The sequence below is a fragment of the Pelodiscus sinensis genome, chromosome 2, assembly GCF_049634645.1.
Source record: "Pelodiscus sinensis isolate JC-2024 chromosome 2, ASM4963464v1, whole genome shotgun sequence".
Classification (NCBI taxonomy): domain Eukaryota; kingdom Metazoa; phylum Chordata; order Testudines; family Trionychidae; genus Pelodiscus; species Pelodiscus sinensis.
This window is the reverse complement of record NC_134712.1, coordinates 209,818,433-209,832,672: the sequence shown is the minus strand read 5'-3', so window position 1 is coordinate 209,832,672 and position 14,240 is coordinate 209,818,433. Positions and strand designations below refer to the sequence as shown.

General features: G+C 47.1%; 1 protein-coding gene across 1 annotated transcript in view; it reads right to left on the bottom strand.

Annotated features, from left to right (window-relative positions):
* Positions 1-14,240, bottom strand: part of COL28A1 (collagen type XXVIII alpha 1 chain) — a 129,296-nt gene that overhangs the window by 13,710 nt on the left and 101,346 nt on the right. Inside the window, exons 28-33 of the mRNA XM_006114506.4 lie at positions 14,009-14,077; positions 12,704-12,784; positions 12,576-12,611; positions 10,715-10,751; positions 5,235-5,786; positions 3,774-3,961 (exon numbers count right to left, since the gene is read on the bottom strand). Coding sequence (XP_006114568.2) covers positions 3,774-3,961; positions 5,235-5,786; positions 10,715-10,751; positions 12,576-12,611; positions 12,704-12,784; positions 14,009-14,077 — 963 coding nt within the window. The remainder of the gene's footprint in view (positions 1-3,773; positions 3,962-5,234; positions 5,787-10,714; positions 10,752-12,575; positions 12,612-12,703; positions 12,785-14,008; positions 14,078-14,240) is intronic.

Sequence of the window (14,240 nt, the reverse complement as noted above, 5' to 3'; positions counted from 1 at the left end):
ATTGTGTGGACTTCGCCCTTTACCGAGCTGCGTCGATGACGATGGAATTTGGAGTGGGGTGCGTAAAAAGAAATTCTGCGTCTTTGGATTCAATAAAGTACTTCCGGTCCGTGCGTTTGTTGGTAGGAGGCACAGATGCCGGGGTCTGCCAGATGTCGTTAGCTATCTCAAGGATTGCGGCATCAAAGGGGAGAGTGAGTTTCGGCTTATTAGAGTGTTGTAGATTTCTGAGAAAGGCATGTTGCTTCTGAGGTGCCTCGGAGGTACACAGATTTTGCGAATATGCTACCCGCTTAAAAAGTTCATGGAACTGCTTATAATCATCCACGAGCGCAGGTTCATCGTTAAAAACCGCGTCATCTGGGGAAGAGGAAGAAACATCTGTTGGGGAAGGTGCGGGTTGCTGCTCTGCGACGGGTGACTGATTGATGTCGCCGTGCATGACCGAAGTTGTTAACTCATCCCCAGTGGGTGTTGGGGGATGTTGGGCCAGCGGGATAGAGTCTTGGGTCGTTGGCCGTGGCGAGTATAATTGACGTCGCTCTGGAGATAAGGTTGGTGAGTGCCTCGTGAAGGAGCGTGAACGATCACGATGGGGCGAGGTGTACCCACGGTAATGAGAATCGCGATGTGAATATTGCGGAGAGTAAGAAGTGGCACTCCTCTGACGATAGTAACGGGAGCGAGGAGGAGATCCCGGGGATCGTGAGTGATGCGAATGTCAACATGGGGATCTCGAGTAGTATGCGCGGTGGTAACTTGGCGGTGTAATAGAGCACCTTGGGGATCTGTAATAACGGTGTGTGGAAGAATAGCCGTAGTGGTGGTCTCGTTGTCTTTGGCAAGGTGAGAGCAATGGCTCAGGGGAAAAAGCCGCCCTGTCGGGACTGTGGGAAGGCGTACGGGGATGGTGCGTCTTCCTCTGTGCCATAGTGGGTACCCCTGTGGATGGGGGAGCCACGGGAATCGAAACGACCGAGGCAGAGTCAGAAACCTCCTCCAGGCGGTGTGGAGATGGTGGTGCCATTTTGTCCTCTGAGCTTTGGTGTCTCGGTGCCACAGAAGTCGGCACTGAGATAACTGAGTGTGCAGGAGGGGCAGCACAGAGTGTGTGTTCCGTGCGGGCCGTTGCAGCCGTGCTCTGTACGTGGGGCGAAGCTGCGTCCCCAGGTCTCGAAGGAGGTTGGGTTGCCGTCGAGTCCTTTGTTGGTGCTGGCTCCTTAGCCCTCGGTGCCGGCTTGGACTTCGGTGCCGGGTTGGCTCTCGGTGCCGGGTCTGCCCTGGAAGTATGCTGCGGTGCCGCTTGGGACAACAGTGCCGGGTGTCTCGGTGCCGAAGACCGCACCGTGTCTGGTTGCGGTGTCACGCGGAGACTCGGCGTTACAGATGACAGTGCCGATTCCGGACGGCCTGACGTGGCCAAGCGCACCGAAAGCACGGGACTGGGTGCTGAGGTACTACGGGCTTTGGCTGGCTTGTCCGCTACCCGTTTGGGAGGGAAGCCCAATGAGTCCCGTGCCTCTCCTTCAGCCCGTTCTCCTGATGATGGGGGCTGAAGCGCCTTATTGAAGAGTAACATCTTCAGGCGCATTTCTCTGTCCTGTCTCGCCCGGGCGGTCAACTTCGAGCAGTGACCGCATTTCTGGGGAATGTGGCCCTCTCCCAGGCAGCGGATACAGCGGGAGTGGCCGTCTGAGGCCAGCATGGCGTCGGCGCACGAAGCACATTTCTTAAAGCCGGGGGAACCGGGCATGCTTAGTGCGGCGGTCCCCGAGGGAAAAGAAGAACTTGAGGGGCAGGAGCGGTCCTCAGAGGTCATTACGGCAAGAGAACAATAAAGACATTTTTTTTTTAACTATGAACTAACTAATATACCAATTAACTAACTATGAGGGAAGGGGCTAACTGGGAAGGAACGAACGAATTAACAATACGATTTCTCCTCAGAGGGGAGCGTGTTCCAAGTCCGTCTGCGGCCGTGGATGGTTAGGAGGAACTGGTGCGTTGGACCGCGCGGTCCTCCGGAGGGGCTACTGCTGGTGAAAACTTTCCGGATTACGGCGCCGAGACGAGCCCGACACCTGTAGTGGAGCACCCACGGGGACATCACTCGAAGAAGAACTTTTTTTTATTAGTTTTAAACCTGATACCCATTAATTTCATTTGGTGTCCTCTAGTTCTTTTACTATAGGGACTAATAAATAACTTTTCTTTGTTCACCCTCTCGACACCACTCATGACTTTATATACCTCTATCATATCCCCATTACATGAACTGGATGGGCTGTTATATTCCATGCCAAAATGACATCAAAAGTTACATATCGGGCACTTACAGCCCACTTACAGCCCATTTTATTAGCCTCATTTCACACGGACACTCTAACTGACAAGATTTTTTCCTTTCCTTCCCTATCTCTCCTCTTTTTCTGCTATTTATTTGTACCTCTGGACCCCTTGCTCTATTTATCTGAAGAAGTGGGTGGTGCTCACAAAATTCATGATACTATCTATGTTTTTTGTTAGGCTCTAAGGTGCTACAGGGCTATTCATAATTTTTTAAGTTTTTTTTTCAGTTAAAGACTAACACAGCTATCTCTTTGAGACCATCACAAGTATGTTATAGAAACAGGTTTTAAAATAAGGAAACCATTCCATATATCCAAATCAGACCACTGAAAACAATCTGCCACTCTAGGCAACATTTCAGCATGCCCATCCCTCCTCCCATAGTGCAACACAAATTGTGGCTGGCTGCCCCTCCATCATGATGGGTGGGGTTGGCTAAATTTGAGAGAGAGGCATTGTGACCTGGCACACGGAGTTGCCATGCTGCTCAGACTTGGACTACACTAGCTACTTATATCGGTACAACCACATCACTTATGAATGTGGAAAATCCATACCCTTGAATGATATAGTCAAACCACCTAACCCCGTAATGTAGACAGCACTACATGTACTGCCTCTTGGCCGGGCAGTGGGGAGGGGAATACCTATGGCTTGATCTACGTTACAGCATCAGGTTGACACAAGGCATCTTATATTGTCCTAACTATGTAAGTGTCTATACTAACATTTTGCTCCCCTCAACTTAACTGCCCCATTATGCGAGCTTAGTAACTCCACCTCCACAAAAGGCATAGTTTAATGACCTTTCAAGGTCCCTTCCAGTTCTAGTATTTTAATTAATTAAGCATGTAAACTGGGTGCACATTCAACAGCTTGTGTAAAAACAGAGGCTGGGTTGAAGCCTCTTTCAAATGTTGCTTTAAGAGTAAATTTCATGTTCTATACTTTTCTAGCATACACGTGTACTTTGCTACGTATATTTTCATTTCTACATAACTGTATTTTCTAATAGTACTTTTCTATGTAAGAAATTGTTGTAGTTGCATTCACAAAGGGGCTGTGATTTGTATAAATGTGAATGGAAGTAGAGGCACTCACAAAGTTAATTTTAAGATGCACCATATTATGAAAAGTTTGAAAACCCTTTGCAAAATATCTGTATTACAGATCTCACTTGGCTCTAAGATTCCAACAGCTTACTTCTTTTAGTAAACTGATGCTTTTAATTATTAATAATTAAGTTCAAGATCTGATTTTAAATAGCCTTTCTTCAAATCTTGCTTCTGTCTATTGAAAGAATTCATGGTTTGATCATGTTGCTTCTTACAAAAAATAAAATTAATGTAACAAATTACATTTTAATGTAAATACAGGCATATATATTTCTTTTAAAAGATTATCAGTAGTTGTACTTTACTTACAAAATTGACAGTTTCTTGCGTAGGTGGAGGGACATAAAGTTCTGGGGTTGAAATTTTACCAAACTGATCAATATGTTCATTGCGTGTTTCAAATCCAGGGTGAGGAGTTGAAGTTGAACTGAAAACTCTGGTGAGTATGGAGCTGGAGTCATTCTCACAAATTTGTTTGAAGAGATTATTTTCTAGAGCTGAAAAATGAATAGAAATAGGAAGTTTGTGTAGGCAAACAAAAGAAAAAAACAAACTAGGAGCCTGATTCTAGTTGTACTTGCATTGTGGTATAAGGCATACATCTTTAATTCTAATGGTTCATGAGATATTGGCTACTAAGGTCATGTCAGAATTGCCATTTGAAGAAATAAAACAATGTAATCGTCAGAGTGATTTGATTTTTAAACTGCAACATTTGATAGTTTTAGAAACATTTAATTAAAACAGCACAAATGTTTCCATGACCAATAAACTTTTCTTGGACCAGTGTCCAGAAAGAAAAACATGAATAAGTTAGTGTTTGAAAGAGAGAGATTGAAACACTTCTACATTTTACTTCTGATTCTCACAGGAAATTCAGTGCATAAGTGGAATATTTGCCAGAGTTGCTCTAAAGTGATCATACACATGAATGATCATACACTATAATCCAGTGGTTCACAACCTGCTTCCCCCAGAAAACCCTTAGTATCTACCTGGGATCCCTCTCTCATTTAGCAATATGGAAAGAGTAGAGTGGTTACAACACCTGATACCCGTTCATGACTCCAGTTTGAGAACCCTTGTTCCAGTGTCTCTAGATCTGGTTGGCTGTCACTGGTTTGTCTGGCAGGGGAGCCAACAACCTCCATGGGCCCCTGGGCAAGGTGTGTGTGGCTGGAGGGGGGGGTCACTCTGCACCCCTGGATGGGCAGGGCCTTGGGCAGAAGGGGCAAGGTCAGGGCAGCCAGCTCTCAGTGCCAGTCTGTCTGCAGCTCACCCCCCTCCCAAGCCTTCAGAGCCATCAGAACGCACACCTGGTGTTTTGACAGCTATTTAAAGGGTCTGGGGCTCCAGCCACCACCACTGCTAGAGCCCCGGGCCCGTTTGAATTGCCAGGACCCAGTGCAATTGCCCCCTGCCCCGTCAGGGGGCCTGTTGTCATGAAAACTGCTACATAGTGATTTATTTACCTGTGAAACACAGTGAATTTATTAGAGGAAGGATGACTTGAAAAGTAAATCAGAAAATCATCTGAAAACTAATACAAAAGTGAATGGGAACTCTCATTGTTTGTATTGGACTTTCCTTTACCCTGGAAGCCTGATTGGTGAGAGGATTAATATACAGCAAGTGAGAAACTGAGGAACAAATTACATCTGAAGGTAAGGGGGAAGCCACTTTGCCATAGAAATATACTGACTGGCTTCACTTGCAATGTCAAAGGCCTGATTCCAGGCAATGTGCTATTAAAGAGGTAGTTTCTCTTACCGGGCAGTGTGATGAAGTCATCTATCTGGTAAACATGTTCACTGTCAGGGTCTGTAGCAATGAGGTCCAGTTCTTTCAGAAAATCCTCATAGTTGGGATCAGACTTTTGAACCACCCCAATTACAAATATCTCAATGTTGATGGCATGTGCATTCCTCACTACAACATCTAATGATTGATCACGAGTATCAGCTTGTCCATCGGTTATTACAACAGCCACTTTTCTTACCCCAGGTCGTGCAACCTGAAATATCTCAATGGCTTTGTTGATAGCTGTAGCTGTGTAAGTGCCTTCCCCTAGGTACTGCATATTATCAACAGCGAGTTTCAGCTTGTCTTTGCTTGTGTATTGCTGCAGAGTCGATACCAGTTCTACTTTGTGGCTGAAGTTGATAATGCCAATGCGGGCTGTAGCTTGGTTGACTGTTACCCGGTCAATGAGTGCTTTCACGAAATCTTTGACAATTTTGAAGTTTTCTGGTCCAACACTTTCTGAGCTGTCAATCACAAATACAAGTTCCAGTGGAGTTTCTTTGCATTTGATGCCACAACCTAAAATATTAACAATTTTAGACATTTTATGAGAAATACCCTTTCAATTACACAACGAATGCAGCTGAAAAAATATATATCAGATTCTAAATCCCTCTAGCCAAGGTGACTTTTCTGAAAAGAGAAAACTAAAGTAATCTATTGTTACTGAGTTTTCCTAGGAAATTGTAGGCCAGATATAGAATGGAGAGAAATGGGTAGAAGATTCTGATTTCCCAAATTTTAAAGTATTTATCTCTACATTTTTTTAAATGAAGGTGTTCTTATTTCTTGTTTGTGTTTTGTTTATTTATCCAATATCTACTTAACCAACATCTACTAAATATATTTTAGAACATACAAACAGCTATACAGAATCAGGCCACTTGGTCCAGTATCCTGTCTTCTGACAGTAGCCAGTACCAGATGCTTTAGAGGCAATGAACAGAACAGGCAATTCCCTATCATCTACTTCCAGCTTCTGGCAAATAGAGGTTTAGAGGTACTCAGTGCGTGACCATCTTGGCTATAGTCATTGATCAACCAAACCTCCAAGAATTTATCTAAATCTTTTTCTGAACCTAATTATTCTGAGGGTATGTCTACACTACAGAGTTTTGTCAGAAAAACAACCATTTTTCCAACAAAGCTTGAGTAACGTCCACACTACTATCGTGTTCTTTCGAAAGTAAATCAAAAGAACAGAGGGGTTTTCCCGACAGCAGTACTCTTCTTTCTATGAGGAAGAAGCCTTTTTCTGAAAAATCTCTTTTGGAAAAAAAGCGTGTGTGGATGGGGAGGAGGGTTTTTTTCCCGAAAGAGGAGGCCTCCAGGAAATAACACAGGTGCCCTGGTGGCCACTCTGTCCAAAGTAATCAGAATGCTATAGTTCCTGTCTCCTGGCCCCTCTTAAAGCTGCAGGCACCCCGGATAAGCCTTGTAGCAGGAAGTCAGCCTGAGAACAGCACCTCACTGCATGGCTTTCACTGCCAAAAGCCTTGCCACCCATGGCAGAGCCACAAGCCCCCCGAGATCTCCATGACCCTCGCAGGGAGCAGCTCCAAGGGTCCCAGGACCCACCCACGGGGACCCTCCTGGTCTGGAGCAGAGATCCTGTCCCTCCTCAAGCTGTGGGGCGAGGAGGAGACATTGCAGGATCTCTGCTCCAAGTGGCACACCACCAATATTTTTGAGCTCATGGCCAAATCCCTGGTGGATTGCGGATACCCACCCCAGAACATGAAACAGGTCTGGAGTAAAGTTAACGAGGTCTGCCAGGGATACATCAGGGCCAGAGAGCGCAGCTCGCACGCAGGGGCAGGACCCTACACCTGCCCCTATTACCAGGAGCTGCACCAGATCCTGCGGGGTGGGGAAACATCTTCCCCACCTGTTGTGGACAACTCCGGCCTCCAGACCCCCATCGTCACCCAGCCGGAGGTCATGGCAGAGGAGGAACAGGGGGATCAGAGTCAGCAGGAGGAGGAGCAGGAGACGGACACCATCACCCTGTCTCTGGAGCCGATGCCTGTGAGCCAGGATGTCTCCTAGGCCTTGTCAGACGCTGGGGAGGGATCTTCAAGTGAGTTGACTTAGTTTGTCATACACACAGGGCGGGGGGAGGCTGGTGCACAGAGAGTGGGGTGTGAGTGTTGCTCGGGCTGCTTGGTCTGGACATTGTGCTGTGGTCCACACCCACGGAACCACATGCAGTGTTACTGTGCACCATACAGGTGCAGCAGTCATCCACTAAGCATGGGTGGGATCCTGCTGTCAGGCTCAGAGGAGGCCATACTCGTCTGGCCACGGGGGCAGAGGGGATCCCACTATGGCCGGACACTTCCCTTGCCTACTTGTCCGTGGGTGAGGTTATGTGTTAGGGGGAGGGGAAGCTTGTAGCATGGTCCCCTGGGCAACTTGAGGCACCTGTGAAGCAGGTCCTGCTGTGCAGGTCACACATGGCCTTGCTCCTGGGACATCCCCCTTTTCTTCCCCAAGGACTGTTGGTCGCTGCTCACAGAGGAGGGCACAGCCTCCGGGACAGTGTGTGCATGGATGACTGACCAACTCTCCCTCTTTGTATGCTCCACAGCCGGGACTGAGGGGCGAGCCACACCACCAGAGCCAGCCACCAGAGCTCAGGGGATCCAAAAGTGTGCCATGGTCCAGGAAGACCTCATGTGCCAGCATGTCTGCAGCCTGCACGACATGCAGGAGACCCTGGTGCAGAAGGTCTGCAAGGACTCAAGAGTGGCAGAACCGCGCATGGGACCAACTCATGCAGCAGTGCGACAGCATGTGTGTCATCATGCCTGACATGATGGCACACCGGCCTGATGTTGCTGCTCCTGGCTACCTCCTGCCCCCTGCTATGCCCATTCCCCCTACCCCTACCCCCTATGTGATGCCTCAGCCCCCTCCCCTTCCATTCCTGACCCCCTACCAACTCCCTCTGCTGCCCACCTTCCTGTGATCCGTGGACCCACCCAACCCCAACCTCAACCCCAACTCCAACGAGGTCCCCATACCCAAGGTGGCACATCTAGCTACCTCCATCCCCCTCCAAGTTATGAGCTCTTCCCCCGCCCACCTTTTTTTAATGAAAGATAAATACAGACTTCATTTTGTTCAAAACCAAACAGGTGTCTTTATTCTGAGGTCAGGGAAGGGGCAAAGGGAGGGGCTGTGGTGGGGAAGGGGTAGGGCTGCAAGCCAGAGGCCCCTAGAGGGGAGGCTCTGGGGAGAGTTACTGAGGTCTTTGAGAGAACCTCTCCCTCAGAACCTCCTGGATGCATACCCTGGCTGATGGGCCTGGCGGATGGCAGCTGCCCTCAGCTGCTCGAAGGTTCACTCCTCGAGCCTGGCGTCTGCCCCCACCCCAGGAGGAAGGCCTCCCCCTTCCTCTCCACAACATTGTGGAGGACACAACATGCTGCCACCACCTCGGGGATGTTGTGCTCTGCCATGTCGAGTCGGGTCAGCAGGCACCTGAAATGTGTCTTGAAGTGTCCAAAGGTGCACTCCACCTGGATCCAGGCCTGGTTAAATTATGGGCATTAAATTGGTCCCTGCTGGGGTCCAGGTGGCCAGTATAGGGTTTCATAAGCCATGGCATGAGGGGGTAGGCTGCATCCCTCATGATGCACAGTGGCATATGCACATTCCCAACAGCAAGTTCACGGCGGGGGGAGAATGTGCCCGCCTCCAGCTTATCATAGAGGCTTGAGTTTCTAAAGACATGGGCATCATGTGCCCTGCCCAACCACCCAACAAAAATGTCCATGAAGTGCCCACAGTGGTCATTCAGGGCCTGCAGCACCATCAAGAAGTAGCCCTTCCTATTAATATACTTGGTTGCTCAGTGTTCTTGTGCTTGGATCAGTATTTGGGTCCCATCTATGATTCCAGCACAGTTCAGGAACCCCAGAGCAGCAAATCCAGCCATGATCAGGTCCAGGTCTCCAAGGCAGATGACCCTGCACAGGAGGATGGAGTTGATGGCCCTCACCACCTGCAGAAGGAGACAAACACACAAAACAGAGAATGAGAGGTAGTGCCTGAGCCCTTGGGAGGTGCCCACCCCTTTCCCATTCCCTCCCCCAAACCTTCCCCCTATAAGGCCACCCCACCCGCCCAGCAGGGACTGCAGCCCCAGAGTGTCTTACCTTTGCAAGGAGGGCCCTGATGGTGGACTTCCCCACGCTGAATTGGTTGCCCACCGACCGCTAGCTGTCAGAGGTGCAAAGCTTCCAGAGGGCAATTGTGACCTGCTTCTGCAAGGAGTGGCAGGCCACAGATGGGTGTTGCATCTCCGGAGGGTGGGGGCAAGACAGGCACACAGCTCCAAAAACGTGGCCTTCTGCATGCAGAAATTTTGGCGCTACTGCTGGTTATCCCACTGCTCCATGATCAGCTGGTCCCACCAGTCACAACTGGTGTCCAGCCTCCAGAAACACCTCTTCACAGTTGGTTACAGTTGCCAGAGTGGAGCTCCCGCATCCAGGGAGGGGGTCTCCACAATGAGCTTAGGGTTGAGATTGGTCTGGACCATGAAGGCAACCGGCACAAAGTGCTGCAGAAACTGCAGCATGGCCGCGTGAGGCCATCGCATGCCCAGGAGCAGCTCCGGCTCCATGGCACCAAGACAAAAGCTGGGGCATCCAAAAAAGCAAGGCAACCACAACAGGCACTGCAAGAGCTTTGCTGTCCCTCGAAGAGGTAGGCAAGCAGGCAGCAGAAGCAGAGAAATGGTTGTCCAATGTGGTCCCTTTAAGCACATGTCTCTGCAAGGCTCAGAAGTAACTGGTGACCTAAAGCCCTGCCTGAAGTGGTTCCAGGTGTCCTTTTATGCGAGAGAGTGTCCAGTCAGTCTGGGCGCTATCTTTCGAAAAAGCAGATCACTTTTCTGATATGCTTTTGTGTGTGGATGCTCTCTTTCAAAAGCAGTTTTTGTGTAGAGAGCAGGTTCTTGGATGGCTTTCCCACAAACCCTGAGATATGCAGAAGCTCTGGGCCCTGGTGTTTCCTCTTTCATTTTCTCTTCCTTTGGTGCCCCCATCTCTCATCCTTTTCTCCCTTCCCCGGCAGCATGGCTATGCTGTAAGTACTGCCTCAGCTGGTGTCTGCCCCCAGAACCATTTTCATGCTGCTCAGATAGTGTCTCAGGACATACGATACAGCCTCTGGCTGGCTTATATTTCCACTGTGAGCTCCGCTGGATTTCCTTTTGATATGCAGAATTCCTATTACTGGCCCATATGATGTGCTTACTTCTCAGCTGAAAATCATAACCTCCACCCAACTTCATTTACTTTTACTGCTGACACTGTACATGTGTTCCATTATAACTGAGATCCTTACACATGCAGGCTTCACTTGTATCCTTTCCACCAAAGTAGATTCAATGTGTTTTAATGAAACTTATTTCTTTTCTATAACATAGATCTTACCACATATTTCCATGATAAGTCTGATAATTTCTTCTTTCTGAAAAAGAGTATCCATGAAAGTATTATGTTTATTCTAATGCTGGGGCATGTTTTTCTTTTGTTTGAGCTGCTACTGCATTTCCAAAACCTCCTGTCCCTTTTATTTCAGTTTTGCTTGTTTTGTAAAGCAAATTATATTGCACTTTGAAATCATTATTAAGTGGCTGGGACTCATAAATGTCTGACAGAAAGCTATACAATGCCATCAGTTTTAACCAGCACTCCTAATTGAAATCAGTTAGCTGTTCTTAAAAAAATCTGCATAACATGTGGCTGTGGAATCTGATCCGGTTGGCTAGAGAGCCTTATTGAAAAGGATCATTTGCAGCCTCATCTCCCTATCTTGGCGGGCCTTTGCCATTAATTTACTACGAGAGCACTTTTGTGGAACATGAGCTTCACCGAGACAGCTAATACAAGCCGAATGCCCGCCAGATGCGGGCGTTGCTTCGCAACATATGTCACACTTTTTAAAATCCAGGGAGCCGGGCATTTTAAAGGTTGTTCTTCAGTTTGTTTAAAAAAAACAAACAAACCCTAAGTCCTCAAACCGAAGGAAAAGGAGAAGATATTTATCTATATATCTATGAAAACCTTATGTAACTATCTACGTAACAAAAAAAACCTCTTCCTTTCTTCAACAGCAAATGAAGATATTAGCAAAGTAACTAATAATTATTAACTATAATACTATGAAAACTATTAACAAGTTTGAACACTCTCACAAATTAGGAAAAGTTTGAGGAGACTGATTCACTCCGTCTGCAGCCTGAGTTGGTTGAAAGGAAATGGCAGGAACTGGACCGCGCGCGCGTGTGCAAAAGAGTGTGAATGCCATGTGACACCCTTCATGCATGCGCCATCCAGATGGATACCATTATGGACAAGTCTCCGACCTGCAGCCCTGGGAGAAGCCCAGCACCTACAGTGGAGCACCCACAGGGACATCACTCGATGAAGAAAGGTCATTATTACATACCCTAGGGCTGTGTCTACACTGGCATCCCTTCCGGAAAAGGGATGCTAATGTAGCACATTGGAATAGGCAAATCCACGGGGGATTTAAATATTCCCTGTGGCATTTGCATTAACATGGCTGCCGCTTTTTTCCGGCTTGGAGATAAGCCGGAGAAAAGCGCCAGTCTAGACGTGATTCTCCGGAAAATAAATTCCTTTCAAGTAGGAATAAGAGATCCTCTGGAAAAGGCTTTATTTTCCGGAGAATCACGCCTAGACTGGTGCTTTTCTCCAGCTTATCTCCAAGCCGGAAAAAAGCGGCAGCCATGTTAATGCAAATGCCGCGGGGGATATTTAAATCCCCCGCGGATTTGCCTATTCCAACGTGCTACATTAGCATCCCTTTTCCGGAAGGGATGCCAGTGTAGACATAGCCTAGTTGTTCCTGTATACATTTCTATCTACCCCATTGTGCATTTTCAGCAAATTGCATACAGGGCAAGTCTGCTTCTGTCACATGAAAAGGTTTTGAAATTCTCCATGTTTGGCCTCTGCAGATTCTTCAGGAAGTGATGTCATTAGCAAAGTCTTTCCATCATCCCAACCAGCAACAAGCATGGCAACCGGACAGCAGAACCCGTCTGTGTCACTCATTCCACCAATAAGATTATCAACTCTGGTGAAATTTATGTTCTTTCATATGTATTGATAATGTACTGCCAGCGTGTCTCTGAATTATGAGTCAGCCCAACTTATAGTGAGTTAGTCAAACTCTGTAGCAGCAGGATCAGAATTTCTTCAAATTAACAAAACAAGCACAGGGTAAATTCTTGTCTGTTGTAAATCAATTAATGTACATACTTACAGAAAGACCAAGTTCACCTTTTCTTCCCATAAGCCCCTAAGAATTTGTAGAATGAGATCAATTAATAAATGCAAGTTTGTCTCATTTGCATTCAGTAAAATTAAATAATGTAAAAGAGGATGTTTTACCTTTGGTCCTGCAGGTCCAGGTTCTCCAATATCTCCTTTGTCACCTTTTTTTCCTGGATCACCTTTCTCCCCATAATCTCCCTAATAAAATACAGCAGAGTAGAGAAGTGCTAGACACACACTATTGGAACTTGTGTTCTTTGCGCTAGCATATGTCCTCCATACCTACTCATGGAAGAACACTACCAATCCATCTGAGATACTGTCAATGCATTTATACTCATTTACACCAGCTGTAAATATGGTCCACCATTTAGCATTGGTCACTCTATGGGGGCAGCAGAGACTGATTGTGCTACATCTGTATGAAATATGCATCTTCTCATTTAGGGCCAACTTATGCATCCCTTATACAAGTGAGTAGTCCCATTCATTTCAAATATGAGCCAGGCAGAATCAGCCCTAATATTGTGTTTCAAATGGAAAGGTACTACTAGAATGTTAAGGATCTGAATTAGCAATTTCTGCAAGATAGGGATAGAGCAGCTCCCTATAGCTGTAGGCAAAATCGGTGCCAGCCTATGCAATGTCAGGCCCTAGAAACCTCCTGGTAGTACTGTGAATGTCAGTGCCCCCTAACCCAATCACCCAACCCATGGGACCTTATTGGCATCTGCAGGATGTGCCACAGTTTGATTCTGTGTGCAGAATGAAATGGTTTTAGAGTGTCAGATGCTTTTCCCTTTTACTAAATTGATGATATGATGCAACACACACACTCTGGATCTGATTAGCTCTCACTCAAACTGGTATAAATTAGAAGCCCACACCAGGCTTCTTGGCTTCCCACCAAGAATGGGGCAGCCACCCTAGGCTTCTCAGATTTGTGCTGGAAATAGGACAGCCACCTGAACACTGGGTACAGATCTCCAGGCTGGGAGCCCGGCTCCTTCCCCTCCCCAAACTCCCCATTCCCAACTGGCCATGCTTGGCTGGGAAGCTGAGAAAATGGGGTAAGGGGCTTGACCCATTCCCAGCAGAGAGCTGCACTACTAGCAGGGAGCTTAGCCTTCTCCCACTCACATTGCCCCTTTTAAGTCAGTGGACATGCTTCTGATGAGGGTGCATGCCACCAATGGAAGGAGGGCAGTGTGGACATGAGCCACTGCAGTAATTACTGTGGTGGCCACATGTTGACCAAACATTGGTCAACTCAAGTTCAAGTGTAGCCATGCCCTATGTGTTTGCAGGATCAGGCCTTCAGACCACAGGTTCTCTTTAAGAGTTGGTCTTTTGTTTATCTGCATAGAACCAGGCACATATAATAAGAAAAAATATTTTATTAATACAGAGGCTAGGATTTACCTTTGGGCCAGGGAGACCATATCCCTCTGAACCCCTAGGTCCTGGTAAACCTGGAACTCCTCGTTCTCCCTGAATACAATATGGAGAGTAAATTTAACTGAAAGTGAAATTAAATTATGGAAACGATAAATTCACGTAGTAACATTCTGTGTCGTAGAAAAAGACAGAGCTTTGCCTTAGGTAATGTCACTAATATTTGAAAAGTGCTGCTCTTAGAAGCAATAATAATGAA